Genomic DNA, 27726 nt, shown 5'->3' with positions numbered 1-27726 from the left:
GAAATTGTTTTGATTTAATAAACCAGACATAAAGCCTACTCCATTCTCACATGACAATTGTATTATGGTATAAAGCTGACCGTTTCGGCAAGCAACATTTCAACAGTAGTGTATACTGGATCAGCTCTCTTCAGTGAACATTTTAAATTACAGCAGAAGTTGATTATTCCCTATTCTAAGCCTGTTTTCTTCCAACATATATTCCGCTATTGAATGTAGAAGTTCCGTGAAAGGTGAATAGAATCTCTAATCTGACCAAATCAGCTTCAAGGTTTTTAAAGGGAATTTTGAATAATTCATTATCTTGAACATGAATTTGTTCACGTGTGGCAGTTATCATGCAATAACAATCCTATTATTCTTTCACTTTTCCGTACTTCAAATGTAGCAAACCCAGACCCCTTAGTAGTTAAACCCAGATCCCAATGAAATTATACAAGAAAGTATGTGTGCAAGATTGCGGTCCACATTAGGCAGTGTTATGCTGCCCCTGGAGGTATAATACAGAATTGACTGCCAAATAAGAATGACAGGGATGTCCGTTTTTTTCCAATAGCAGCTCACTGTATTCTGCTCCATGGGGATTGGTCTTTGACCAGTCAGACATTCCTCCTCTAGGCACACTGGACAAATTATGGTAGTTTCCCACGGCAGTAAAATGGTAGCTAATATCACAAGCCCTTGGTTGTTGTAAATATGGTAAGGAAAATCTAGCAAATAAAGCATTAATGAAATATGGAGAGAATGCAATTATACTGTAATAAATATATGACTGGATGTTGCATATTGAGGTTTCCAGTCACAACGGTAGAACGATAGTTTAAACATTTTTAACTGGCACTGCTATAATGTGACACTTTCTAGAAGGATACATTGATGGATAATTATAGCTTTGTGAGGAATTGACCATGTTGATTACCTTAAATCGTCTGACAAGCAACCCTCACAAGCTGATGTCCAAATGAATGTACATCAAATCACAACCATCCGTTTCACTCGCAAAATCTCAATGAGACTAACCGGTCACGTGAAAATGGTTCCCTAGCGTTGATAGATAGTTAGCTACAGTCCTTCTCTATCTACTGTATGTGCAGACATGAGTCCTATACTGGATAGTGAATTTGCCCTGATCCTAATGTGCTAAATGTACTTTTGGAGTTTGAGAGAGTTATCCACGTCCCCAAAAAAACGTCTAACATTACTAGAACATTTATGCTTTAACCTTTTAACAGGTGGACAGATGCTGTCAAACCAGGAATAGCTGCTCTGGATGTGTACAATCCATTACTCCCAGCTAGTCAACCGTGTGTTAGGCTACTACTCCTCGGGATACTCGTTTCATTAACCCGAATGCATAACTTAAAGTTTTCTTGGAATGTTTTTGAATATACCGGTAGGCTAGTCTGGATCTGCTCATAAATAGCCATGGAAGGTCTGATCAAGACAGGCTACTAAAACCATTGGGCAAGATTGCAGTTGAGTTCTGACCTCTAATTGCTTTCGTACAAGCACACTTTAGAATCCTGAAAATGACCTTTAGAAACATTAACGCCAGTAGTTATGATGTATCAGTAAACATGCAGCTCTACTTAATCTACAATGCTATGTATGAACTAACTTATTATAATGTAGGAGTGTTACAATGAAGATTTGGATTGCGTAACTAAGCATACATACTGTATTTACAACTCTCTTTATTATAGAACTGCTAGATAGTACACTCGTGCTGTAAATTTGCTTTTAAATACAGTGAAGTCCTTTTTTTCATTGGCTGTTTCACTTCTCATCCATCTGTTCTCTGGACAGGCCTCTTGGCTGCTTGTCCTCCTGGATGGGGTAATGCGTTGGTGTCATAATGGAAGTCTGGAAGAAAGGGTGAAGTGGAGGAGTGTTGAAGGGCTATCGAGAGCTATTCGTCGTTTGGAGCCATTCTTTAACCTGAAATGAAAACAACTTGTAAGGACATGGAGATGCCATGAGTCCACTAGTCCCTTGTGACTGCCTTGAAGGTGAAGTGTCTCCTGGATTTATTTTAGGGGAAGAAACCATCTAATATCAAGTTATAAAATCCTGAACTTTCCCTTTAAAATTCAAATGTAGGTGATTTGGTTCTGGGTGCTGATATTATGAGTTCGCATCAGTGACAGAACAAGAGTAAAGGAAAGAACAGACAACAAACGGCCAAGAGTCCAGTTCTGGATTAGTAGTAGGGGAAACCTACCAGTGCTATTCTGTCACTGCCACCATTGCACAGTTCTCTTTACTCTCCGAAGCTATAGCTAAGTACTCCGCCCTGAGAGACAGAGATAGAGACCAAGAGAGAGAAGGTGAGGAATAAGAGAGAGGGGCAGTTAGAAAGTAGCAGTTTTAGCTAGAAAATTACATAGCAAGAAAATAATATTTTCAGAGGAAGATTGAGGAAAAAGTGGGTGCTCTTGTGCGAATGTGTCTGCGATGAATTGGACCTGTTTGTCTACTCACGCGCTCTCTCTCAATGCTTCCTCGCCTTGTGCTGATATCTTCCTGTAGCAGTAAATCATCTCTACCACCAGCCATACCTGCAGCCCAATGATGGTCACATACATCATCACCTCAGACAAGATGGACGCTATCCCCCTGGTCACTAGAGAATGAGAGGAGGGGTTAAGAAAGAGACCGCCTTGGGCTTAATTAATTATTAATTAATTAGAAGCTATTTCAATGAAAATATACAGGTTTCTGAATGTCTGATGCCTCCTAGAAAACAAGATGATACAATTATCCCCAGACATCCACAAAGGTTCAGTGTTTCACTGGAAATGGCCCAGTTTTTCAAGGTCAACATTAATCTCAACTAGAACTGGTGGAATGACCTCAAGTAGTGGGTGAGCTGACTAAGCTTGCTGCTAAACCCAACATTCTAGAGACACTGTATCAACCTTTGTGGAAGCCTTTAAAATATTACTTAGGATTATGAAAGCAATTTAGCTCTTGGAAGTCTTTGACCTCTCCTCTCTTGAGGAGAAAAATCCTTCATCCAAATGCAGGTCCATTAAAGCAGTACTGTAGGTCTCTATGTATGTATGTATGTATGTATGTATGTATGCATGTACACTACCGTTCAAAAGTTTGGGGTCACGTAGAAATGTCCTTGTTTTTGAAAGAAAAGCTAATTTTTTGGTCCATTAAAATAACATCAAATTGATCAGAAATACAGTGCAGACATTGCTAATGTTGTAAAAATGTTTACATTTTATTTCACCTTTATTTAACCAGGTAAGCTAGTTGAGAACAACTGCGACCTGGCCAAGATAAAGCAAGCAGTTTGACACAAACAACAACACAGAGTTACACATGGAATAAACAAGCGTACAGTCAATAACAAATATAAAAAAAGAAAGTCTATATACAGTGTGTGCAAATGGCGTGAGGAGGTAAGGCAATAAATAGGCCATAGTAGTGAAGTAATTACAATTTAGCAAATTAACACTGGAGTGATAGATGAGCAGATGGTGATGTGCAAGTAGAAATACTGGTCTGCAAAAAAGCCGAAAAGTAAATAAAAACAATATGGGGATGAGGTAGATAGATTGGATGGGCTATTTACAGATGGGCTATGTACAGCTGCAGCGATCGGTTAGCTGCTCAGATAGCTGATGTTTAAAGTTAGTGAGGGAAATATAAGTCTCCAGCTTCAGCGATTTTTGTAGCTGGAAACGGCAGTTTTTTAATGGAATATCTACATAGGCGTACAGAGGCCCATTATCAGCAACCATCACTCCTGTGTTCCAATGGCACGTTGTGTTAGCTAATCCAAGTTTATCATTTTAAAAGGCTAATTGATGATTAGAAAAACCTTTTGCAATTATGTTAGCACAGCTGAAAACTGTTGTGCTGATTTAAAGAAGCAATAGAACTGGCCTTCTTTAGACTAGTTGAGTATCTGGAGCATCAGCATTTGTGGTTTCGATTACAGGCTCAAAATGGCCAGAAACAAAGAACTTTCTTCTGGAACTCGTCAGTCTATTCTTGTTCTGAGAAATGAAGGCTATTCCATGCGACAAATTGACAAGAAACTGAAGATCTCTTGTACTACTCCCTTCACAGAACAGGGCAAACTGTCTCTAACCAGAATAGAACGAGGAATGGGAGGCCATGGTGCACAACTGAGCAAGAGGACAAGTACATTAGAATGTCTAGTTTGAGAAACAGATGCCTCAGAAGTCCTCAACTGGCAGCTTCATTAAATAGTACCCCCAAAACACCAGTCTCAACTTCAAGAGTGAAGAGGCGACTCTGGGATGCTGGCCTTCTAGGCAGAGTTGCAAAAAAAAGCCATATCCCAGACTGGCCAATAAAAATAAAATATTAAGATGGGCAAAAGAACACAGACACTGGACAGAGGAAGATTGGAAAAAAAAGTGTTATGGACAGACGAATCTATGTTTGAGATTTTCGGATCACAAAGAAGAACATTTGTGAGATGCAGAAAAAATGAAAAGATGCTGGAGGAGTGCTTGATGCCATCTGTCAAGCATGGTGGAGGCAATGTGATGGTCTGGGGGTGCTTTGGTGGTGGTAAAGTGGGAGATTTGTACAGGGTAAAAGGGATCTTGAAGAAGGAAGGCTATCACTCCATTTTGCAACACCATGCCGTACCCTGTGGATGGCGATTAATTGGAGCTAATTTTCTCCTTCAACAGGACAATGACCCAAAGCACAGGTCCAACTATGCAAGAACTATTTAGGGAAGAAGCAGTCAGCTGGTATTCTGTCTATATTGGAGTGGCCAGCACTGTCATTGGATCTCAACCCTATTGAGCTGTTGTGCGAGCAGAATGACCGTATGGTACATAAGAAGTGCCCATCCAGCCCAAAAATCTCTTCAGATTACCTCACCAAATGGACAACTAGAATGCCAAAGGTCTGCAAGGCTGTAATTGCTGCAAATGGAGGATTCTTTGACGAAAGAAAAGTTTTAAGGACACAATTATTATTTCATTTAAAAAACATCATTTATAACCTTGTCAACTCTTGACTATATGTCCTATTAATTTTGAAAATCATTTCATGTCTGTTTTCATGGAAAACAAGAATTTCTAAGTGACCCCAAACTTTTGAACGGTAGTGTATGTATGTATGTATGTATGTATGTATGTATGTATGTATGTATGTATGTATGTATGTATGTATGTATGTATGTACAGTGCTTCAGCAAGTTTTCATACCCCTTGACTTATTCCACATTCTGTTTTGTTACAGCCTGAATTCAAAATGGGATAAAAAAATATATATTGCCCGTCGACACAATACACCATAATGACAAAGTGAAATCTTGTTTTTAGAAATGTTAGCAAATTTATTGAAAATGAAATACAGAAATATCTCATTTACAGTAGTATTCACACCCCTGAATCACCTTTGGCAGCGATTACAGCTATAAGGCTTTCTGGGTAAGTCTCTAAAAAGTTTTCCACACCTGGATTGTACAATTTCCCATTATTTTTCAAATTCTTCAAGCTCTGTCAAGTTGGTTGTTGATCATTGATAGACAGACATTTTCAAGTCTTGCCATAGATTTTAAAGCCGATTTAAGTGAAAAATGAAACTAAGCCACACAGGAATATTCAATGACGTCTTGGTAAGCAACTATATTTGGTCTTGTGTTTTAGGTTATTGCTGAAAAGGGAATTCTGTTGGAAAGCAGATTGAACCAGGGTTTCCTCCAGGATTTTGCCTGTGCTTAGCTCTATTACGTTTCTGTTTATCCTAAAAAAAACTTCATAGTCCTTACCGAGAATAATCATACCCATAACATGATGCAGCCATGCTTGAAAATATGAAGAGTGGTACTCAGTGATGTGTTGTGTTGGATTTGCCCCAAACATAACACTTTGTATTCAGGACATAGAGTTCATTCCTTTGCCACATTTTTTCCCCAGTTTTACTTTAGTGCCTTGTTGCAAACAGGATGCATGTTTTGGAATATTTTTTATTCTGTACAGGCTTCCTTCTTTTCACTCTGACATTTAGGTTAGTATTGTGGAGTAACTACAATGTTGTTAATCCATTCTCAGTTTTCTCCTATCACAGCCCTCAACTAACTGTTTTAAAGTCACCACGGTTTCCTTCCTCTCTGGAAACTGTGTTATAAGGACACCTGTATCTGTGTAGTGACTGGGTGTATTGATACACCATCCAAGGTGTAATTAATAACTTCACCATGCTCAAAGGGATATTCAATGTCTGCTTTCTTTCTTTAATAGGTGCCCTTCTTTGCAAGGCATTGGAAAACCACCCTAGTCTTTGTGGTTGAATCTGTGTGTGAAATTCACTGCTTGACTGAGGGACCTTACAATTATCTGTATGTGTGGCATACAGAGATGTGGTAGTTATTCAAAAATCATGTTAAACACTATTTTTGCACACAGAGTGAGTCCATGAAACGTATTATGTGACTTGCTAAGCAAGCAACTTATTTAGGCTCGCCATAAAAAAGGGGTTGAATACTTATTGACTCAATACATTTCAGCTTTAAATTTGAATTAATTTGTAGACATTTTTTTTTAAATGATTCCATTTTCACATTACGGGGTATTGTGTGTAGGCCAGTGACAAATTTTTTGGGGAAAAATTCAAAGGGTGTGAAAACATTCTGAAGGCACTGTATCTGTCTCTGTATGTACATGTCTACTGTATGTCTTTCTTGATACAGTATCTGCTTAATGGCCAGCTGTCATTGACAGTGATGTGTTGGACAATCATTGGCGTGGCTGTGGCTGAGCCTTTGGATTGGGAGATATGAGCGTTAATGACAGCTGTGACCGCTTCTGTGACAGGGCTACTACTACTACTAACCATCCATCAACAGCTGTATAGATAATGAGATGTATGACTGTTTCCTGTTCGTCCCTCTGTCATATGTCCTTGATTTTGATATCAATGCTTCCATTTTGAAACATGGTCCAATCTACCATGGGCTACCTAACCCTGACCCTAAATCAAAATCATATAACCCATGCATAACCCATCATCCGCTCTGACAATATTGGAATTTTAGTCAATTCAGGCATGGACCTCGAGTGTCGGTCCACTCTCGTCCTCTCTTCTAACCGTCCTTCCCTCCCTCTACCCCCCCCCCCCAGCACCCTCTCTCCCCTCCATCTCTTCCCCCTCCCTATGCAGGGTGTAAGTAAGCCTATGTCATGGCACTACTTTCACGAGGGTGATCTTAGTGTACTATTTCCCTCTCTTCCACCCTCCCCTCTCTTCTCCCCTCCTCTCTCCCTCTCCCCTATCCCAAGATGAGGGTGTGTGTCTACTATACTGTTTGTGTGTGTGTTCGTTTGCATGTGTTCATTTGTGTCTAGACCTAAGCCTAACCCTGTGAACCCTAAGCCAAAAGCCTTACGTCTTGGCACCACGTTGAGGTTGACGATCTTGGTGGCGTTGGTGTGGAACTCGTAGGAGGTGAAGGTGAGGGTGCGGTTGAAGATGCAGCGGTAGGTGCCCGTGTCGTTCCACGTCACGTTCAGGATGTAAATGGAGCCGTCCTGCAGGTCCTTGGTCTTCTTGCTGCCGTTCCAGTCCAGACGCTCGTAGAAGCGCTCATCCGGGATGTCGCTCATTAGATCCTCGTAGCTGTAGATCTATTGGGAAACACAATGGGGGAAAGTGAGACATACGAGCTTGCAATCCAAACTCATATGCTGTTAAATGGAGCAAATCAGTTAGGATTGGCCTTGTGGTTAGAGCGCATGCCCTGAGATTGGAAGGTAGGCCGTTTGAACCTTGGTTATGTCATACCAAAGACTGTTAAAGCATTAAAGAGATGTATTGGGGGAAAGGCCTTGCGATAGACTAGCATCCTGTCCAGGGGTGTACTTGTACATTGAGCTGCCTCACGCTCCAGAAACAGGAGATAGGATCCTGCTATTTTGGCTTGGACAAGATTACTTCGTTTTTATTCTAGGCTATATGAGACAGGGTTTGGTGAGCCAACACACTCATCCTGGGCAGATCATATTAGGATATTAGAATTTTTTATTTTGTCAAAGCACCAATGTTCTGCATCAACAAGGGCTCATATCTCTGGACTAAGTGCTCAATCAGGCACTTTGGTTCTGTTATGATTTGATTGTGGAGTGATTTCAAAAAAAGATGAAGTGATTTCTAAAGCAGTTTGGCTATTACAATATAAGCAGTGGTGGAAAAAGTACCCAATTGTCATACTTGAGTAAAAGTAAAGATACATTAAGAGAAAATAACTCAAGTGAAAGTCACCCAGTAAAATCCTACTTGAGTAAAAGTCTATAAGTATTTGCTTTTAAATATACTTCAGTATCAAAACTCAATGTAATTGCTCAAATATACTTAAGTATAAATATAAATAATAAAAAATTCCTTATATTAAGCAATCCATACTCCACCATTTTCTTGTTTTACTAAAATGTACGGATAGCCAGGGGCATGCTCCAACCCTCAGACATAATTTACAAACGAAGCATGTGTTTCGTGAGTCTGAAGATCAGAGGCATTAGGGATGACCAGGGATGTTCTCTTGATAAGTGTGTGTGAATTAGACCATTGTCCTGTCCTGCTAAGCATTCAACATGTAACGAGTACATTTGGGTGTCAGGGAAAATGAATGGAGTAAAAAAAAACTTCCAAGTATTTTTACATCAATTTAAGTATCATTTGCAGTGTTTCTCCTGATACAGCATGCATGTCTATAACAGCATGCATGTCTATAACAATTATTGCTATCAATAAGAGATGGTTTTAGTTTTCCTCAGTGTCAGATGTAAACATACACGTTTCCCTACAAGGAAGGAGTGTATTCCAACATCAATACAGGGCGGCCATTAGCCATTAAATCGCTCCAGCACCTAAACGCATACATGAGGAGAGAGATCCCATCAGGAAGTGGTGTAGGCAGGCCCTGACTAATACAGCCTCAACAAGGGCTCCTGCTGGGAGTGGCCGCAGCCAGTTGCCTGGTTTGACACTACAATATTTGGAAACTGTGAAACAAAAGTTTGGATGTTAAGGGGTGAATCCGTTTTAGACCAGTGTGCATAACTAAAACAATCTCTTATTGACAGCATTGCATGATTTACATGGCTGTGATGCTCTTTCATGATAAATGATAGCGCCCTATTTCACTGGAGAAAAGACCACTTGTTCTGCTGACATAGAACTTGCCTACTAAATGTATACATGCTTGTTTTGATTGATGTGTTTTGTCTTTTTACTGAATGAGTTAAAATGATCTATCTTGATGTGTCTCCATTGTACAGCACCCATTGGTGTGATGACTTAGTAGTCATTGTGTTCAGTGGGGCTCTCCCATTCATGAATTGCTTATGACACCTCGCTTCACAATCCAAATTAAAACTAAAAGACCTGCCTTTGTTGCTGATACAACAGACAAGTCAACCTGCTTGGCTACCTCAATGACCCCTCATGGGGTCGATCCCCACAGAATGAATGGGGACACTTTTTAAACTCTAATGGGAGGGATCACTTATTGTGCACTTGCACACTCCCTGTCATAGATTTAACAGTGGTGGAAACTCCCTCTAGCCAATTTTAACACCAATCCAATCCTTTAAAATCCATGTCAGTGCAAGTGCAAAGTGCAAAGTTGAATAATACAAATAATCTATTACATTTCTGTAGCGGTTTTCATAAAAATCAAAGCGCTTCAAAGGCAAAAAACAAACAAGCAATACATCATGAGTAGCCTAGCTATAGTTAGCTAGGTCAACCAATACATAATGAGTAGCCTAGCTATAGTTAGCTAGGTCAACCAATACATAATGAGTAGCCTAGCTATAGTTAGCTAGGTCAACCAGTACATCATGAGTAGCCTAGCTATAGTTAGCTAGGTCAACCAATACATCATGAGTAGTCTAGCTATAGTTAGTTAGGTCAACCACTAGAGGCAAAATGTGGAGAATCTAAGGTGTCTCAACAATATTTATTTTCTCCTGAAGTGTGCACTCATTCACTACTTCCCACACATCTAAAATCACTGGATTTGTGCAGTCATGAGCTAGTGGGAGTACCATATTTCTTCTACCAGTCACTTCCTTTCAAATCAGTGAAGGAAAGTGAACAGGTGCACATTTTGGGAGGAGGAGAGATAATTGGGATACATCCCGCTACTGTCCCTATGGGCCCTTAGATCCGTGTCTACTCACTTTTGTGAACTCGCTCTCCCCTTTGGGCATGAAGGACCATTCAACAGTGGCCTCGGCGGGCACCTCGCCCCTCATCTTACAGGAGATACAGCCCAGTTTAAAGCCTTCGTTGACCACTGCGTCAGTGTCAGAGTCCACCTCCACACACGCTCCATGGCATAGAGACGCTGAGGAGAGATAAAGTACAACAAACATACAAGTTAGCCATGGATATTTGTCTTTACAGCCCACTGGGCACACTGGGTGAATCAACGTTGTTTCCACGTCATTTCAATGAAATGATGTTGACCCAACGTGGAATAGACGTTGAATTGACGTCGGTGCCCAGTGGGAGTGCACTCTTCTTTTACAGCGGTCACATCCGTGCAACACGATAATTTGATCACTATAAGCGGTTGGTCAATATAACCACGTTCACAAAAAATGGGGTGCAGTGTACGAGTAAATCTGAAGTAGGCCTGAGAGCCATAATGGTTGTTGACCCTTGTTCATTGATCCATGGCTTGAGAACAGGCTGACACAAAGCCAACGCTCTAGTGATATTGTCTCAATACGTTGCAGGCAAACGAATGCTAATGTCTCCTAATGCTTGTCATTTGAATTGGCAGATAATATGACAATGATATGGAAAGGATATAATTCAGAGGTTTTGTTTTGCGTGCTTGCTCCTATCGCTCATAGCATGCTTGTATTTTTTTCAATATCAGAGCATAAATTCTTTTTTATTTTTTTTATTTCCACTCATAATTTCGATATATACATTTTGTTGTCGTTTTGGTCAATTGTGTTGTTTTTTTCAGATTCATATGGTCTCTTGACGAATTAGCTAAAAAAGCTACAATGGCTAAGGGTGACCTGGATGTAGAAATTGAGGGGAAATAAACAGATTGCAGTGAGCGATGCTAGTCTCCTTGCAGCCTGTCTGCGAGGTATATATAAGTAAGCTATTTGCATATATAGACGCATAAGTCTATATATGCCATCATATTACATACTGTACATCGGCCGAGAGCAACACACCTGTAACTGCAAGTGTTTCTTTCTCATACTGCACCCTGCAGTTTCCACAAAGGCATCTGCACCTGCATCGCTCTCAACCAATGATCTCGTGCTATTTTCAGCTTTGACCTCTGGCGATGCTTTTTTGTTCAACCGTAATGAGATGAAGGGGACAGGATACACATTGCACAGGTGGTCAGATGGAAAGGGACTTGAAAATAAACCAATACATAGTTTGGTTGAATTTCATAGTCATCATTCATAATATACTACCTGATATGCACCAATGTGAGAACTCTCTGATAGAAATATTGCAATACTGATACAGATGAAGACAGAGAGAGAGAGAGAGAGAGAGAGAGAATACTGCAGAGAAAGAGGAAGAAACGGAGGGAGGGAGGGAGGGAAGAAACGAGGAAGGGAAGGAAGGAAGGAAGGAAGGGAGGAAAGAGAGAGAGAGAGAGAGTTAACACAGCTATTTCCAGGAGAGGCAGAGGAGGGAACAGGCGTAATGCTTGCTGATTCACTGCAGAGAGAGGGGGAGGAGGAGAGAAAGTTAACATCACAACAGTTTCATCACATCAGCTACTTCCACATGGGGGGGGGGATGGATCGGGAGACAGCCCATGCAGACAGACGTGTAGAAAGGGGACAGAGATGGCTGGTTCTGACTGCTCAGAAAGGAAAAGACCCGGAAGGAACACAGACCTGAGGACACAACACTGTCACATTTCACACTACCACCATATCATCCAGCATAATGAGAGAGTTGGAAGGGGGTTGGGGGAGGTCACAAGACAGGAGATAATGCTGATGCACCATTGCTGCAAGACAGCAGGGGAAGGAGAGAGAGAGAGGGAGAGTGGTGAAAACTGACACAGTGCATTGTAATTATAGAGTACACAAACAGTGGCAGGCCGTTGTTTGAAGAGGAGTGAAGAGAGGAGAGGAGAGAGGCACAGTGGGGAGGAGTGGATGCTGCTGCCGGCTGTTCATAGCGGAGACAGCGAGAGGAGAGGAACAGAACATGCAGAGTGTGTAGACTCATCCAAACAAAGTGCAGACTCAGCGACCTATCATCAACCTTCTGCAAACTCATTTCCGGTAATGTGACAGACACAGCACACAATATCCAAATCCATTGCGTAATCTGTTGACGGTTGGGCAGAGATTCGCTTTATGCAACTAATATTCCAGAAACTGCAGATTAGATTAGGAGAGGAGGCAGTGTGGGGGATTAGCCGTTGATATCAATTTACTGAATGCCCTCAGTCTGAATGCAACAATACAAAATGGTGAGTTATAGTTCAGTCCCTGAAAAGGCTGTCTATCTGTCAGTCCCTACAGACGGATGTTGGTAAAACAACTGTTAGGAATGGAAGGGATTGCAAGAGCATGGATGCTCATTCTCTGAGCCAGAGAGGAGATAGAAGCAGAGGGAGAGCGAGAGAAAGTATAAAAGAGCGTGATCTACAGTAGAGTGAAGGAGGGAGAGAGAGAAATAGAGAATGAAAGAGGAATCTATAGAGCGAAGGAAAGAGGGAGAGAGAGAGACAGAAGGGAAGCAGATCACGTCAGTTTCCATGACAAGGTTACCACCCATTCACAGTGGAGATGCACACACACACCCTCAACCTGGGGAAATAGCAAACATCCATGACATGTCCCTGGACACTAACCAAGAAAGAAACGTTCCATAGTAACAAATATGTGTAATGTACTGTTTGTCGCATTCATTTTCTCAGAGGAATTGACACATCTAGACCAGCGTCTCATTTGAGGATGCAAGAATTCTTGGATCTGTGTTGAAAATGGCCTATTGACACTCCCCTAGGTGTTTTCTATCTTTGAATTAGAATCTCCAGGGAAGGAGTTGTGTCCATAGTACTGTACGTTGAAGTGTGGTCTGGGGACTTCTATCAGATCAGGGAAAGAGAGCATGTCACATGCCCTAAAAGACACATCTTTAGAAACACCGTCCTGCCTTTAAATGCTCAAAAGGCAGCATCCTGTCGATTGGGACACAACCTAAAGTGTTTGTTGTCTAATATCTATCTAGTAGTACCATCTGTCCCACTTCGAAACAGACTAAAGTATATTGATGAACTAAATGCTCTCCCGTCAATCACCACCTCCCTGCTTAATGGATACCAAACCTACTAGTGATCATTTGTCCTTGTCTGCCCTTGCTCAACTTCATATCTCTCTCTCACTCTGTCCCTCTCTCTCTCACACACACACACACACACACACACACACACACACACACACACACACACACACACACACACACACACACACACACACACCATCTCAGATGTAATCAGTGCGTCACTGCTGAGTGAGAAGGCATTGTCGTGAGACACTCATCAGGAAATCACTTTGGAGCACTATCCTCCCTCCTCATTGGTCACCCTGTCTCCAGGCCCAATACGTTGGCTGTTTGTGTGTGGAGGGTTTTGTGTGTGTGAACTGCTTCAACCCGAGGCTGAACTGCTTTGACCCAGAGAGAGAGGGAAATAGGGAGGGAGAGACACTGCCATGTCCCCTCTTACGGAGGACCCCGCATCAGTGGTGCCTGCCTGTCTAGACTGACTAGGAACGGAGCGCCAAGCGAGAGTAGAGGATCAACGACCAACAGTCAGTTTATCTATCAAATGTATGGCTACCACTGCAGATGACCCTGGGCATGTGTCTGTGTTGTCTCGTCGATTGTTGTAATTAGATCGAAACAAATATTTTAGTTCAATCCCAAAATAAAGGCTATGCATACTTTTCTTACATTTAATGGAAAACTTCTTTAATGTTTTTTAGAGTACTGTTTTATCACTGAGTACATAACAGGTACAAACTTTCTGCCATTATAGTAGCTACAGTCAAGTAAAACATACTTAAGAACGTGCAAAGAGCTTACAAAAACACTCCGTGTGTGTGTGTGTGTGTGTGTGTGTGTGTGTGTGTGTGTGTGTGTGTGTGTGTGTGTGTGTGTGTGTGTGTGTGTGTGTGTGTGTGTGTGTGTGTGTGTGTGTGTGTGTGTGTGTGTGTGTGTGTGTGTGTGCGTGCAATTAGGACATTTGGTCATGGTCCAGATTAGTGGATTAGATTAAACGGATAGATTACACCGTCCATCAAATTTACAGATTTGAATAATATATTTCATTTTGAGGCTTTTCTGAACACCTAGGAGAAGCTTGAACCAGATCACAACTGCAAGGATTTGAATGATCTAAACAGTGCAATGGCTGCTGCATTTCCATTTACAGTCTTCATTCCCAAGATGTTAGCACACACAACTTAAGCCCATCAATCAGGAAGGCTATTTGAAATGGGCAAGTGAAGAAATTATGGTAATCTTAATTGAAGATATGAACTATTGAATTGATCTCATCTCCAAAGTGCTTGAGAGTTTGGAGAGGCTTGACACTTCCAGTATGCCATTAACATTGACCTCGTCCTCTAGCAATTCCTGCTCGTCTATTTGACAGGCTATGGGCCTGTACTGGTCACTCTAACAGCGAGGATTCCTCAAGGCTGCCATTCTTTAGATTTGATATGTCTTTATGTTTCACATTCTTGTCAACAGCAAGGACAAGCGAGGCAGGTAGCATGCAGTTTAGTCATATTGGGGAAAAACTGAGATAGGCCCATTTTGGTCTTCTTGTCTCACCATCTACTTGTCTCAATCATCTGCTTGTCTCACTCTCATCTACCTGTCTCACTCTCATCTACTGTATTTGAAGACCAGGCTTCTTTGAGGATTCTGTCTGTCTGTCCTTATCATCACCCACTGTCTGTCCTCTCTCATTTCCTCTCCCTGAATGGGTACAGATGTGCACAGCACGCCAGACCCTGTCTCTCTTTGGGCTGCCCTCACTTGGCCTGTCCAGCAGACAGACTGGCTGCTTTATTTACCCGTTGCAGAAGTGCTGTTACATAACGCTCATACCTCCACCCCAACCTCTCTCTCTATCTCTCTCTCTCTCTCTCTCTCTCTCTCTCTTTCTCAAAAACTATTTTTTTGTCAGCCTGGTCTCATTGTCCTCCATCACTGCAGCTCTCTTTGTGCAGCAACTCCTCCATTCTCTCCATCCCTCCATTCTTTTGATGCACTGACATCATTTTAAGAGATTTGGATGTAGTGCTGCCAGCGAGGGTAAACTGTGTGTCCTACAGATGGTAGCGTGAGGGCCGCGGTACTGCTAACGGGGGCAGGTTTAGATGGGGACATGGTGTGCATACTGTGTGTCCTACATTTGGGACAACGAGTGGCGGTAGCGGTTGTTTCGTTTACAGGGGCAGGGTTAGAGGGGAACAGAGGATGGCTGGGGGAGATAAGCTCTCCATAAATCTCCCATTTAAGGAAACGCTTCCTTTATTGTATTCAGAGCCTCAGCATAAACAAAGCATGCCACACGGAAGCATAAGCAAAACCACACAGAACATACTTATACATACATACATATATACATACATACAGAATATACTGTACACTCATAGATCTGACCATGCATCAGCAAACATTCTCTCTGATTTGTGCTTTCACCACCACTCTGTAATAGTAAGGGCCACGTGTGCGTACTTGCCTGACGACTGTGATTTCTTTCCCCTGCTCTATGTTCACTACATACTTCAGTCTGACTGCTATCACTGAAGTCGTTTGTGGTGATGTCAAAATGAAGGGTGTTGTACAAAACAAAGTAATCAGTGATTGGATCGTCTCTAACCAATCAGAGTAACAAAGCCAATGACGAATTTTCCAAATGCTGCTTTACCCACATGTGTTCTGGCTCTCGCCCAACCCATCGGTTTTCTGGGACCAATCAGAATGGTAAGAATTTGTTAGCGTTCTAGAAATCGTCTGGGAGGTACTCAGTTCCAGACTGATTGCGGAAAAGAAACTAACGTCCGTGGGCCTGGAGTAGCATTTGGCCGGAGAAAGGAGTTTGGATAGCCAGACAATGTGTGTTCATCCATTCAAATAGAAACATGCAGGTTTTTCACATAGGGCTGGGATCATGAACTAGATTGGTGACGATTTTTTCTTCAGCAAATGGTCGGGGGGCCGGAACATTATTACAAATAATTTGTAGACTGCAAATTGACTGCAAGAAGCCCAAACAGATACACTACATGAACAAAAGTATGTGGACACCTGCTTGTCGAACATCACATTCCAAAATCATCTGCATTATTATGGAGTTTGTCCGCCCCTTTGCTGCTATAACAGACTCCACTCTTCTGGGAAGGCTTTCCTCTAGATGTTGGAACATTGCTGCGGGGACTTGTTTCCATTCAGCCACAAGAGCATTAATGAGATTGGGCGCTGATGTTGGGCCGATTAGACCTGGCTCACAGTCAGCATTCCAATTCATCCCAAATGTGTGCGATGGAGTTGGGGTCAGGGCTCTGTGCAGGCCAATCAAATTCTTCCACACCAATCTCGACAAAGCCTTTCTGTATGGACCTCTCTTTGTGCATGGGGGAATTGTCATGCTGAAACAGGAAAGGGCACTCCCCAAACTGTTGCCACAAAGTTGGAAGCACAGAATTGTCTATAATGTTATTGTATGCTGTAGCGTTAAGATTTCCCTTCACTGGAACTAAGGGGCCTAGCCCGAACCATAAAAACAGCCCCAGATCGTTATTCCTCCTCCACCAAACTTTACAGTTGGCAGTGTGCATTGGGGCAGGTAGCGTTCTCCTGGCATCCGCCAAACCCAGATTCATCCGTCGGACTGACAGATGGTAAAGCGTGACTCATTAGTCCAGAAAACGCGTTTCCGCTGCTCCAGAGTCCAATGGCGTCGAACTTTATACCACTCCAGCCAACGCTTGGCATTGCGCATATTGATTTTAGGCTTGTGTGCAGCTGCTCGGCCATGGAAACCCATTTCATGAAGCTCCTGACGAACAGTTCTTGTGCTGACGTTGCTTCCAGAGGCAGTTTGGAAGTCTGTAGTTGCAACCGAGGACAGACTAATTTTACACTCTTCACAATATAATCCAGGATGGCGTAGCAGTCGAACGTGTGTTTTTGTCTTGTCCCGTGTATATATTGTTTTCTTCGTATATTTTTCTTATATATTTTAATCTCACTTTCCATCTACGGACTGAATATACCCTCCTGCAATCCGCCTCACCCAATGTGGTACGGATCTGCTATTTTTAAACTTTAGAACCGGAACCTCCTTCAGAAGCTAGCCAGCTAACTATCTACTAGCTAGTAGTCAGTTAGCCACTGCTAGCGGTCCTCACCGTTAACTCGGACATCAGCCAGCCTCAACCCGGTCAATTCCTGGCAGTCTGCACAGTGTGATATCAACTCAAAGCATATTGGACTGCTTTTTCTCTGCCACATCTCCGGATTCCTACCGCAAGCTCTGAACCTTTACACCAGATCATCACAGCTAGCTAGCTGCTATCTGAGTGGCTACTCCTGGCTAACGTCTTTGTCCCGAAGCAAGCACCAGTTAGCCTGGAGCTAGCCTGGAGCTAGGCCCATCTTCCGGCTAGCCAAAGAGGTCCACCAGCCAATTCTTGGGCTACAATACCTCTTTTGCCAATTGGCCTGGACCCTTTACTGCCGACACGGAGCCCCGCCGATCCATCATGACTGGTCTGCTGATGTATCCGTCCAAGGTGGTTTCAACAGGCTCTTCCATTGCGACGTCGCCGGATGCCCATCTGCTAGTCCCGGCCAGCTAGCTGTCTGAATCGCCATGCATCCAGCTCGCCTAGCGTAGCAGCGACTACGGAATTGGCTCCCTGACTCATCTAGTGCTACTCATTGGACCCCATGATCACTCGGCTACACATGCCTCTCCCTAATGTCAATATGCCTTGTCTATTGCTGTTTCGGTTAGTGATTATTGTCTTATTTCACTGTAGAACCCCTAGCCCTGCCTAATAGTCCTTAGATAGCCCTTTTGTTCCACCCCCCCACACATGCGGTGACCTCACCTGGCTTAACTGGTGCCTCTAGAGACAAAACCTCTCTCATCGTCACTCAATGCCTAGGTTTATCTCCACTGTACTCACATCCTACCATACTCACATCCTACCATACCCTTGTCTGTACATTATGCCTTTAATCTATTCTTCTGCGCCCAGAAATCTGCTCCTTTTACTCTCTGTTCCGAATGCACTAGACGACCAGTTCGTATAGCCTTTAGCCGTACCCTTAACTTACTCCTCCTCTATTCCTATGGTGATGTAGAGGTTAACCCAGGCCCTGCAGCCCCCAGCACAATTCCCATTCCCCAGGCGCTCTCATTTGTTGACTTCTGTAACCGCAAAAGCCTTGGTTTCATGCATGTTAACATTAGAAGCCTCATCCCTAAGTTTGTTTTATTCACTGCTTTAGCATACTCCACCAACCCGGATGTCCTAGCCATGTCTGAATCATGGCTTACGAAGGCCACCAAAAATCCTGAAATTTCCATCCCTAATTATAACATCTTCCGACAAGATAGAACTGCCAAAGGGTGCGGAGTTGCAATCTACTCCAGAGATAGCCTGTAGAGTTCTGTCATACTATCCAGGTCTGTGCCCAAACAATTTGAGCTTCTACTTTTAAAAATCCACCTTTCCAGAAACAAGTCTCTCACCGTTGCCACTTGTTATAGACCCCCTTTAGCCCCCAGCTGTGACCTGGACACTATATGTGAATTGATTTCCCCCCCATCTATCTTCAGAGTTCGTACTGTTAGGTGACCTAAACTGGGATATGCTTAACACCCCAGCCATCCTACAATCTAAACTAGATGCCCTCAATCTCACACAAATTATTAAGGAACCTACCAGGTACAACCCTAAATCTGTAACCATGGGCACCCTCTTAGATATCATCCTGACCAACTTCTAAATACACCTCTGCTGTCTTCAACCAGGATCTCAGCGATCACTGCCTCATTGCTTGCGTGTGTGATGGGTCCGCGGTCAAATGACCACCCCTCATCACTGTCAAACGCTCCCTAAAACACTTCAGTGAGCAGTCCTTTCTAATCGACCTGGCCCGGGTATCCTGGAAGGATATTGACCTCATCCTGTCAGCAGAGGATACCTGGTTGCTCTTTAAAAGTGCTTTCCTCACCATCTTAAATAAGCACGCCCCATTCAAAAAATGTAGAACTAAGAACAGATATAGCCCTTGGTTCACCCCAGACTTGACAGCCCTTGACCAGCACAAAAACATCCTGTTGCGTTCTGCAATAGCATCGAATAGCCCCCGTGATATGCAACTTTTCAGGGAAGTCATGAACCAATATACTCAGTCAGTTAGGAAAGCTAAGGCTAGCTTTTTCAAACAGAAAAATTTGCATCCTGTAGCACTAATTCCAAAAGGTTTTGGGACACTGTAAAGTCCATGGCGAATAAGAGCCCCTCCTCCCAGATGCCCACTGTACTGAGGCTAGGAAACACTGTCACCACCAATAAATCTACGATAATCGATAATTTCAATAAGCATTTTTCTACGGCTAGCCATGCTTTCCACTTGGCTACCCCTACCCCAGCCAACAGCTCAGCACCCCCTGTAGCCACTCCTTCACCCAAATCCAGAGAGCTGCAAAATCTGGATCCCTACAAATCAGCTGGGCTAGACAATCTGGACCCTCTCTAAAATGACCCGCTCTTGCATGCTCTTCAACCGATTGTTTCCCGCAACCGCCCGCCCAAAACCTACTGGCTCCAGGTCATCTATAAGTCTTTGCTAGGTAAAGCCCCACCTTATCTCAGCTCACTGGTCAACACACACCCACCCGTAGCACGTGCTCCAGCAGGTATATTTCACTGGTCATCCCCAAAGCCAACACTTCATTTGGCCGCCTTTCCTTCCAGTTCTCTGCTGCCAATGACTGGAATGAATTGCAAAAATCACTGAAGCTGGAGTCTTATATCTCCTTCTCTAACTTTAAGCATCAGCTGTCAGAGCAGCTTACCGATCACTGCACCTGTACACAGCCAATCTGTAAATAGCACACCCAACTACCTCATCCCCATATTGTTATTTATCCTCTTGCTCTTTTGCACCCCAGTATCTCTACTTGCACATCATCAGTTGCACATCTATCACTCCAGTGTTAATGATAAATTGTAATTATTATGCCTGTATGGCCTATTTATTGCCTTACCTCCCTACTCTTCTACAATTCCACACACTGTACATAGATTGTTTTCTACTGTGTTATTGACTGTACATTTGTTTATGTTTAACTCTGTGTTGTTGTTTTTGTCACAATGCTTTGCTTTATCTTGGCCAGGTCGCAGTTGTAAATGAGAACTTGTTTTCAACTGGCTTACCTAGTTAAATAAAGGTGAAATATTTTTTTACTTTTTTTAAACACTTCAGCACTCGGCAGGCCTGTTCTGTGAGCTCGTGTGGCCTACCACTTCGCAGCTGAGCCATTGTTGCTCCTAGACGTTTCCACTTCACAATAACAGCACTTACAGTTGACCGGGGCAGCTCTAGCAGGGCACAAATTTGATGAACTGACTTTTTGGAAAGGTGGCATCCTATGACGGTGCCACATTGAAAGTCACAGAGCTCATCAGTAAGGTCATTCTACTGCCAATGTTTGTCTATGGAGATTGCATGGCTGTGTACTCGATTTTATACACCTGTCAGCAACGGGTGTAGCTGAAATAGCCAAATACACAAAGAATACACAAATGTGAAGGGGTGTCCACATACTTTTGTATATACAGTGTATAATATTTGACTAAAACATAATCATTTCAAACCTTACTTACATTTTATACAATCATGTGTCTCTATTATGCATGGGAACACTTGGGAATAGATTTCCAAAATTAACATCACTTGGAGCTGATTTCCTGGGATTTTATGGTCGTTTTTGTCCAACAATGAACCAGTTGGGGAAACCTGACATAGGGGGTCAGTTTGGCCTATTTATAACATATTTTATTGGGGAGAGATGGATGACTCTGTTACACAGTTCCACACAGGTACAGGTGTATGAATAGCACCATAGGGGACATTTTCCAAATTACCAACTGGCGCATTAGCATTGTAAACCAGGACCTTATTCCCCAAGAGCATTTTTCTATACCTTGCCTCCTGCATTGTCTAATGAGGTTGTAAAGGCTACTACAGTGCTGTGAAAATGTATTTGTCCCCTTTCTGATTTTCTCTATTTTTTCATATTTCTAATACTGAATGTTATCAGATCTTCAACCAAAACTTAATATTAGATAAAGGGAACCTGACTTCACAAATAACAACAAAAAATCTATAATTATTCTATTTATTTAATGAACAAACTTATGCAACACCCAATTCCCCTTTGTGAACAAGTAATTGCCCCCTTACACTTGATAACTGGCCGTGACAACCCTTAGCTGCAATGACTGTAACCAAATGCTTCCTGTAGTTGTTGATCAGTCTCTCACATGGCCGTGGAGGAATGTTGACACGCTCTTGCATGGAGAACTGCTGTAACTCAGCGACATTTGTGGGTTTTCATGCATGAAATGCTCGTTTCAAGTCCTGCCACAACATCTCAATTGGGATTAGGTCTAGACTTTGACTAGGCCATCCCAAAACTTAAAATGTGTTGCTTTTTAACCATTTTCATGTAGACTTGATTGTGTGTTGTGGATCATTGTCTTGCTGCATGACTCAGCTGCGTTTCAGCTTCAGCTCACAGGTGGATGGCCCGACATTCTCCTGTAGAATTGTCTGATACAGAGCAGAATTCATGGCTCCTTCTATTAAGAGATTGAGAAACAGCTTCTATCTCAAGGCCATCAGACTGCTAAACAGCAATCACTAACTCAGAGGCTGCTGCCCACATTGAGACCCGATCACTGGACACTTTAATAAATGGTTCACTAGTCACTTTAAACAATGCCACTCTAAATAATGCCACTTTAATAATGTCTACATATCTTACATTACTCCTATCACATGTATATACTGTATTGAGAGCCAATCACTGGACACTTTAATAAATGGATCACTAGTCACTTTAAACAATGCCACTTTAATAATGTTTACATATCTTACATTACTCATATCACATGTATATACTGTATTTTATACCATCTACTGCATCTTGCCTATGCCGCTCGGCCATCACTCATCCATATATTTATATGTACATATTCTCCTTCACCCCTTTAGATTTGTGTGTATTTGGTAGTTGTTGGGGAATTGTTAGATTTGTGTGTATTAGGTAGTTGTCGGGAATTGTTAGATTACTTGTTAGATATTACTGCACTGTTGGAACTAGAAGCACAAGCATTTCACTACACTCACATTAACACCTGCTAACCATCAAACTACCACCACCATGCTTCACCGTTGGTATGAGGTTCTTACTGTGGACTGCAGTGTTTGATTTTTGCCAGACATAATGGGACCTATCTCGTACATGACCCAGCTGTGCTTCAGCTTCAACTATAGGAAGCGTTGGATTGATGTTATTGCATCTAAAGGTGGCACAACCAGTTATTATTGAGTGTACGGGGACAATTACTTTTTCAAACAGGGGCATTGAGTGATGCATAACTTTGTTCATGAAATAAATGAAATAAGTATGTCATTGTTGTGTTATTTGTTCACTCAGGTTCCCTTTATCCTTTATCTAATTAGGTTTTGGTTGAAGATCTGATAGCATTCAGTATCGAAAATATGCAAAAGGAGAGAAAATCTGAAAGGGGGCAAATACTTTTTCACAGCACTGTACATGTAATATGGATTCAGAGTACATTATGTGCATTTGTGCATACTGTAATATATTTGCTGTTCGATTCCCACGGGGGGCCAGTACAAAAAAAAAAAAAGGCATGAAATGTATGTATTCGCTACTGTAAGTCGCTCTGGATAAGAGCGTCTGCTAAATGACTAAAATGTCAAATGTAAATGTAAACCATAGTGAAGCACACCTCACAGCACAGTCCATTCTGTTTTCCATGATGCTAGGTGGGTAGACACAGTGGGCTTGTGTGACCGATTAAGCAACAATGAGTACAGGTAATAATCTACACTGTTCCATGCTGCCGCTACTGAGCCCTCAATTTCAACTCCAACGCATGGCCTCATCTCATCTCGTTATTCGCTCTGAAAACAACAGCAGCTGGTTTAGGTTTTTAGTGAGCAATCCGGCAAAATGAGGGAAACACTCGCACGCACGCACGCACGCACGCACACACACACACACAGGTCTTGTTCTTTGCATTTAATGGGAAGGAAAGCTTGGTTAAACAGTGCACAGGACATTCAATATACTGTATCTCTATTATTTAACAATCAGTATAACAACAGCAGTCAGAGTCCCTGTAACTAAGGCTAAACCAACAAAAGATTCACACACCCTTCTCCTCTCAAAAGCTGACCATGCACACAGTACTGGGCCCCTATGCTTTTTGGCCCCTATTAACAAAGACAAAGAGTGAAGACTGGACTGTGGCTGTGACAACCACCCACTGCCCACTCACCTTGCAGAGCCCACAGCGCCAGCGGGACCAGCAGCAGCTGAACTGCAGACATCCTGGCAGAGGGAAGGGAGACGGCTCTCACCGATGCCAACCGGCAAGCACTCTCACACACACACCACAAACACCACAGACAGGGAAAGACAAAGAAAGACCGTAGGTCTCTGTCTATTAGCAGCTACTCCAAGTAAAGTTGCTCCCACAGCAAAAACCTCTGGGTCTTCAAAATGTCTTCACTCTCTCACTCCAGTGAGGATGAGTAAAAAAAAAAACTCAAGCGAAAAGTATCAAAACACAACTGGAGCGTCTCAACCAGTCTGGGGGAGGAGATCTGAGGCAGGACCTCTTCTGGCGAGGCGCAGCGCACAGACAGAGTACATTTTTAGTCCTCCTCTTCAGCTGGTGCTCGGCCTACGGGGTGTCCCTCTGGTGGGGGGGGAGAGTGGGGCGAGTGGCCAGGTGAGGTGGATGTCAGCTCTAGGCTGCGTCCTTGTCAGTGCCCCTTCAGCGTCAGGAATAAGCAGCCTCCTCCTTACCTCACCGGCCTCCGTTCTAAATCAGACTGGTGCCTGTCCAGCTGATAGTCTACAGAATCCACAGTCTCCACACAACCGTATTCAGTTACCAACGATGAAGAAATAATGCCCTGCGTCTTAGGTTTCAGTATCCCGGGTTGCTCGTTCAAAGCTTTTGTTCAACTATTTATAATCTGGACGCGTTGGTTGGCAATGAGACTGAGTGCACACAGAAAAAAGCAACGTGGTAAATAGACTAGCAGCTGATATGATTCTTTGTGATGAGATTTTTCAGGAAGACATGTTGAGTTTAGGCTCAGAAAGTAGAAGACAACATTAGTGTGTCTGATAGAATTTGTGCATTTCATGGAAGACAGATAATTGTGCAATGAGTTTGAGAGATGCAATGCACTATTCAACATAAGAAAGTGTTATATTTGCAAAAATAAACATCATTCCACAACACTTATGATAATTGATGTTTTACATGACATTTTTGTCATTTAGCAAATGCACTTATCCAGAGGACTTACAGTAGACGTACTTAGTCATTACATTTTTGTTCTTGTTCATACCAATTCACTCGTGCATGGTGACACTAATCCCTACAGGTCAGGATAACAGGTCATTCCATACACAACAATTAAGGGTGATTGGCCAAGAAGGCATGTAGAAATGACTTTACAATAGGCCTATCTAACTTTTTACCATGTGTTATTATAGCAGTGGTCGTATACATACCCTACTAAACTACATTCCGATATATTATTGGATATGACTATACAAAGCACAACATTAATTAATCAAAATGCCTAATTTAAAACCCGAATAAAATTCGTGACTTTCTCTGATTCTGGCCACTTCACATTTTAAAAAGATATGCTGCGTTTATGAACAATATCTGTCGTTATGTACGGTACCCTCCTATTCCTTATTTTCTTTTCCCATGTGTTCCTCTTTAGATTATATTCTCCATCGCGTCTACTCCAAGGTTTTCGGTCGACTGTTGCCTCCCAGGCAATTCCGTGCGTTTGAGAGATCTGTTGCGGCGAGTAAAACGTGGCACAGAATTTGACCAATAAAACGTAAAAAATCCCATTCTAGGCACTTTCAAATAATATCCACAGTAGGCGTACGAACAGGCTATTTTTCAACATAATTTACTATTGAATAGGTGACCAGAGCGCCGAGGACAAAACGGATGAGCCTGCGAAATTACATGGTCTTCCGAAGGCTGCAGCCTATTTAGGCTATATCACTCTTTGGGACCGGGAGCGCTAAAAGAGGTTGGGGATTGAGGTGAATGGGAGGAGTAATGTATTGCAGCAGTGGGATGGAGATGGGAAGATTGGAGATGTATGTGGATGTTGTTGTGATGGCAACAATGATTTAATGTGCTGTTTTCATCCAATGCAAAATCCACGTGTGCTTCTCGAACATACTATATAGGCCTATAGTAAGTGTAAAATGGTCAAATCAGAGCCTATACGCCTATGAAACGGCGCTGTAGCGTTACATGCTGACCAAACCGCGCGTGCGTCCGCCATGGCGCGCAAATTGATTTTGTTCACCAACACCAGATGCGATCAGGACACGCAGGTTGAAATATAAAAACAAACTCTGAAACAATTATATTAATTTGGGGACCGGTCAAAAAGCATTAAACATTTATGTAACATACTGGTGAGCGTTACATAATACATTTGCACATACATGTTATTCAATCATTGTCACGTCCTGATCTGTAAAGGGGTTATTTGTTATTGTAGTTTGGTCAGGAGGTGGCAGGGGGTTGTTTGTTTAGAGGGTTTCGGGTTTGTTGAGCCATGTGTTATGTAGAGGGGTGTTTGTTTAGAGTGTTCCGGGGTTTTTGGGTTATGTTCTAGGTTAGTGTATTTCTATGTTAGATCTAGGTTGTTTAGTTCTATGTTTAGGTTATTGGGATTGGCCTTCAATTGGAGGCAGCTGTTCCTCGTTGCCTCTGATTGAAGGTCCTATGTATAGGGGTGTGTTTGTAATGGGAATTGTGGGTTGTTGTCTCCTGTTTAGTGTCTATGCACCTGTTCGGACTGTTAGTGTCGTTTGTTGTCTCGTATAGGTTTTCCCTCTTTTTAATTTAATAAGGAAGATGTCTGTACATGTTTCCGCTGCACCTTGGTCCAATCTTTACGACACCCGTGACAATCATTGCACCCACACTGCTCGCATCAGCCGCTGCAAGTCCTGCTTCTCCCATCTCCTCATTGATTTTTAGGAGCATATGTAACAGTGTAGGTTCCGTCCCTCTCTTTGCCCCAACCTGGGCTCGAACCAGGGACCCTTGCACACATCAACAACTGACACCCACGAAGCATCGTTACCCATCGCGCCACAAAAGCCACGGCCCTTGCAATGCAAGGGGAACAACCACTTCAGGTCTCAGAGCGAGTGACGTCACCGATTGAAACGCTATTAGCGCGCACCACCGCTAACTAACTAGCCATTTCACATCGGTTACACATATACCCACGTGCCATCACACCAGCCTTCGCTTTGGCTCCCCCTCATGTCCAGCTCACGCGGTCGGCGTTGCCGGCCTTCTAAACCCTGACCCGTCTCTGCCCTTCATCATGGAGGTGGATGCCTCCGAGGTTGAAGTAGGGGCTGTTCTCTCCCAACGCACTGGATCACCAGCTAAACTCCATCCATGCACCTTCTACTCATGGAGCTGTCTACCGCGGAGCGGAATTACGACATGGGGGATCGTGAGTTGTTGGCCGTCAAGAAGGAGCTGAAAGCATGGGGGCACTGGCTGGAGGGTGCAAAACACCCATTCCTTGTCTGGACGAACCACAGGAACTTGGAGTACATTCAAGCAGCAACGAGGCTGAACCCGCATCAGGCCGGGTGGGCCCTATTCTTCGCCAGGTTTGACTTTACCCTCTTCTACCGGCTGGGATCAAAGAACATTAAGGCCGATGCGTTGTCCCGGGTGCATGACACAGAGGATCGGAGGGAGAAAGTGACACCCATTATTCCCCTGTCCCGCATTGTGGCTCCTGTCATGTGGACACAGACATCCGTCGAGCCCTGCGACAGGTGCCCTCACCTGTCCACTGTCCCAAGGGGCGTATCTACTTGCCCTCTGATGTGCGGGACCGTCTCCTCACCTGGGCACACACAGCACCTGTGTTGGGGCGATCGGGTATAGCCCGTACTATCGACAGTCTCTCTGGTACTGGTGGCCCACCTTGGCTCGGGACGTCCGGGTTTACGTCTCTTCCTGCTCCACCTGCGCACAGAGCAAGACACCTTCCCTATCGCAAACGCCACCCGCTGCCGGTTCCACAACGACCCTGGTCCCATCTCTCCGTGGACTTTGTCACAGACCTTCCCCCCTCAGAGGGGCACACCACCATCCTGGTCGTTGTGGACCGGTTTTCCAAAGCCTGTCATTTGATTCTTCTGCCTGGTCTCCCTACGGTCCTGCAGACCGCGGAGGCTCTCTTCTCTCACGTCTTCCAGCACTACGGGATCCTGGAGGACATCGTGTCTGACCGTGATCCTCAGGTCACCTCCCATGTCTGGAAGGC

The 27726-nt window shown here is 43.2% G+C and overlaps 1 protein-coding gene across 2 annotated transcripts; it reads right to left on the bottom strand.

Moving 5' to 3' along the window:
* Positions 1 to 25398, bottom strand: LOC106605233 (sodium channel subunit beta-1). 2 transcript variants are annotated; one of them, XM_014200656.2, is made up of 6 exons: positions 23643 to 25398; positions 10185 to 10351; positions 7391 to 7628; positions 2482 to 2623; positions 2222 to 2293; positions 1 to 1938 (listed from the first exon to the last, which is right to left on the bottom strand). In XM_014200656.2, the coding sequence occupies exons 1-5, from the start codon at positions 23692 to 23694 to the stop codon at positions 2227 to 2229; spliced, it is 666 nt and encodes a 221-aa protein (XP_014056131.1). In that variant the 5' UTR covers positions 23695 to 25398; the 3' UTR covers positions 1 to 1938; positions 2222 to 2226. The 2 variants fall into 2 exon arrangements, with proteins under 2 accessions (XP_014056131.1, XP_045574355.1); XM_045718399.1 differs by lacking the exon at positions 2222 to 2293.
* Between the last annotated feature and the right edge of the window lie 2328 nt (positions 25399 to 27726).

Source organism: Salmo salar, chromosome ssa05 (genome assembly GCF_905237065.1).
Source record: "Salmo salar chromosome ssa05, Ssal_v3.1, whole genome shotgun sequence".
In the NCBI taxonomy this organism is placed as follows: Eukaryota; Metazoa; Chordata; class Actinopteri; order Salmoniformes; family Salmonidae; genus Salmo; species Salmo salar.
The sequence above is the reverse complement of the archived record's forward strand: the minus strand, read 5'-3'. Positions and strand labels throughout refer to the sequence as shown.

Excerpts from the sequence above, each read along its gene's own strand:
- LOC106605233 (XM_045718399.1), bottom strand. The coding sequence starts at position 23,694 with ATGTCTGCAGTTCAGCTGCTGCTGGTCCCGCTGGCGCTGTGGGCTCTG. Across the intron at positions 2,624-7,390 it reads CCTCAACGTGGTGCCAAGAC|TGACCAGGGGGATAGCGTCC; the intron begins GTAAGGCTTTTG and ends CTCATTCTCTAG. Across the intron at positions 1,939-2,481 it reads GAAGCATTGAGAGAGAGCGC|GTTAAAGAATGGCTCCAAAC; the intron begins GTGAGTAGACAA and ends TTTTCATTTCAG.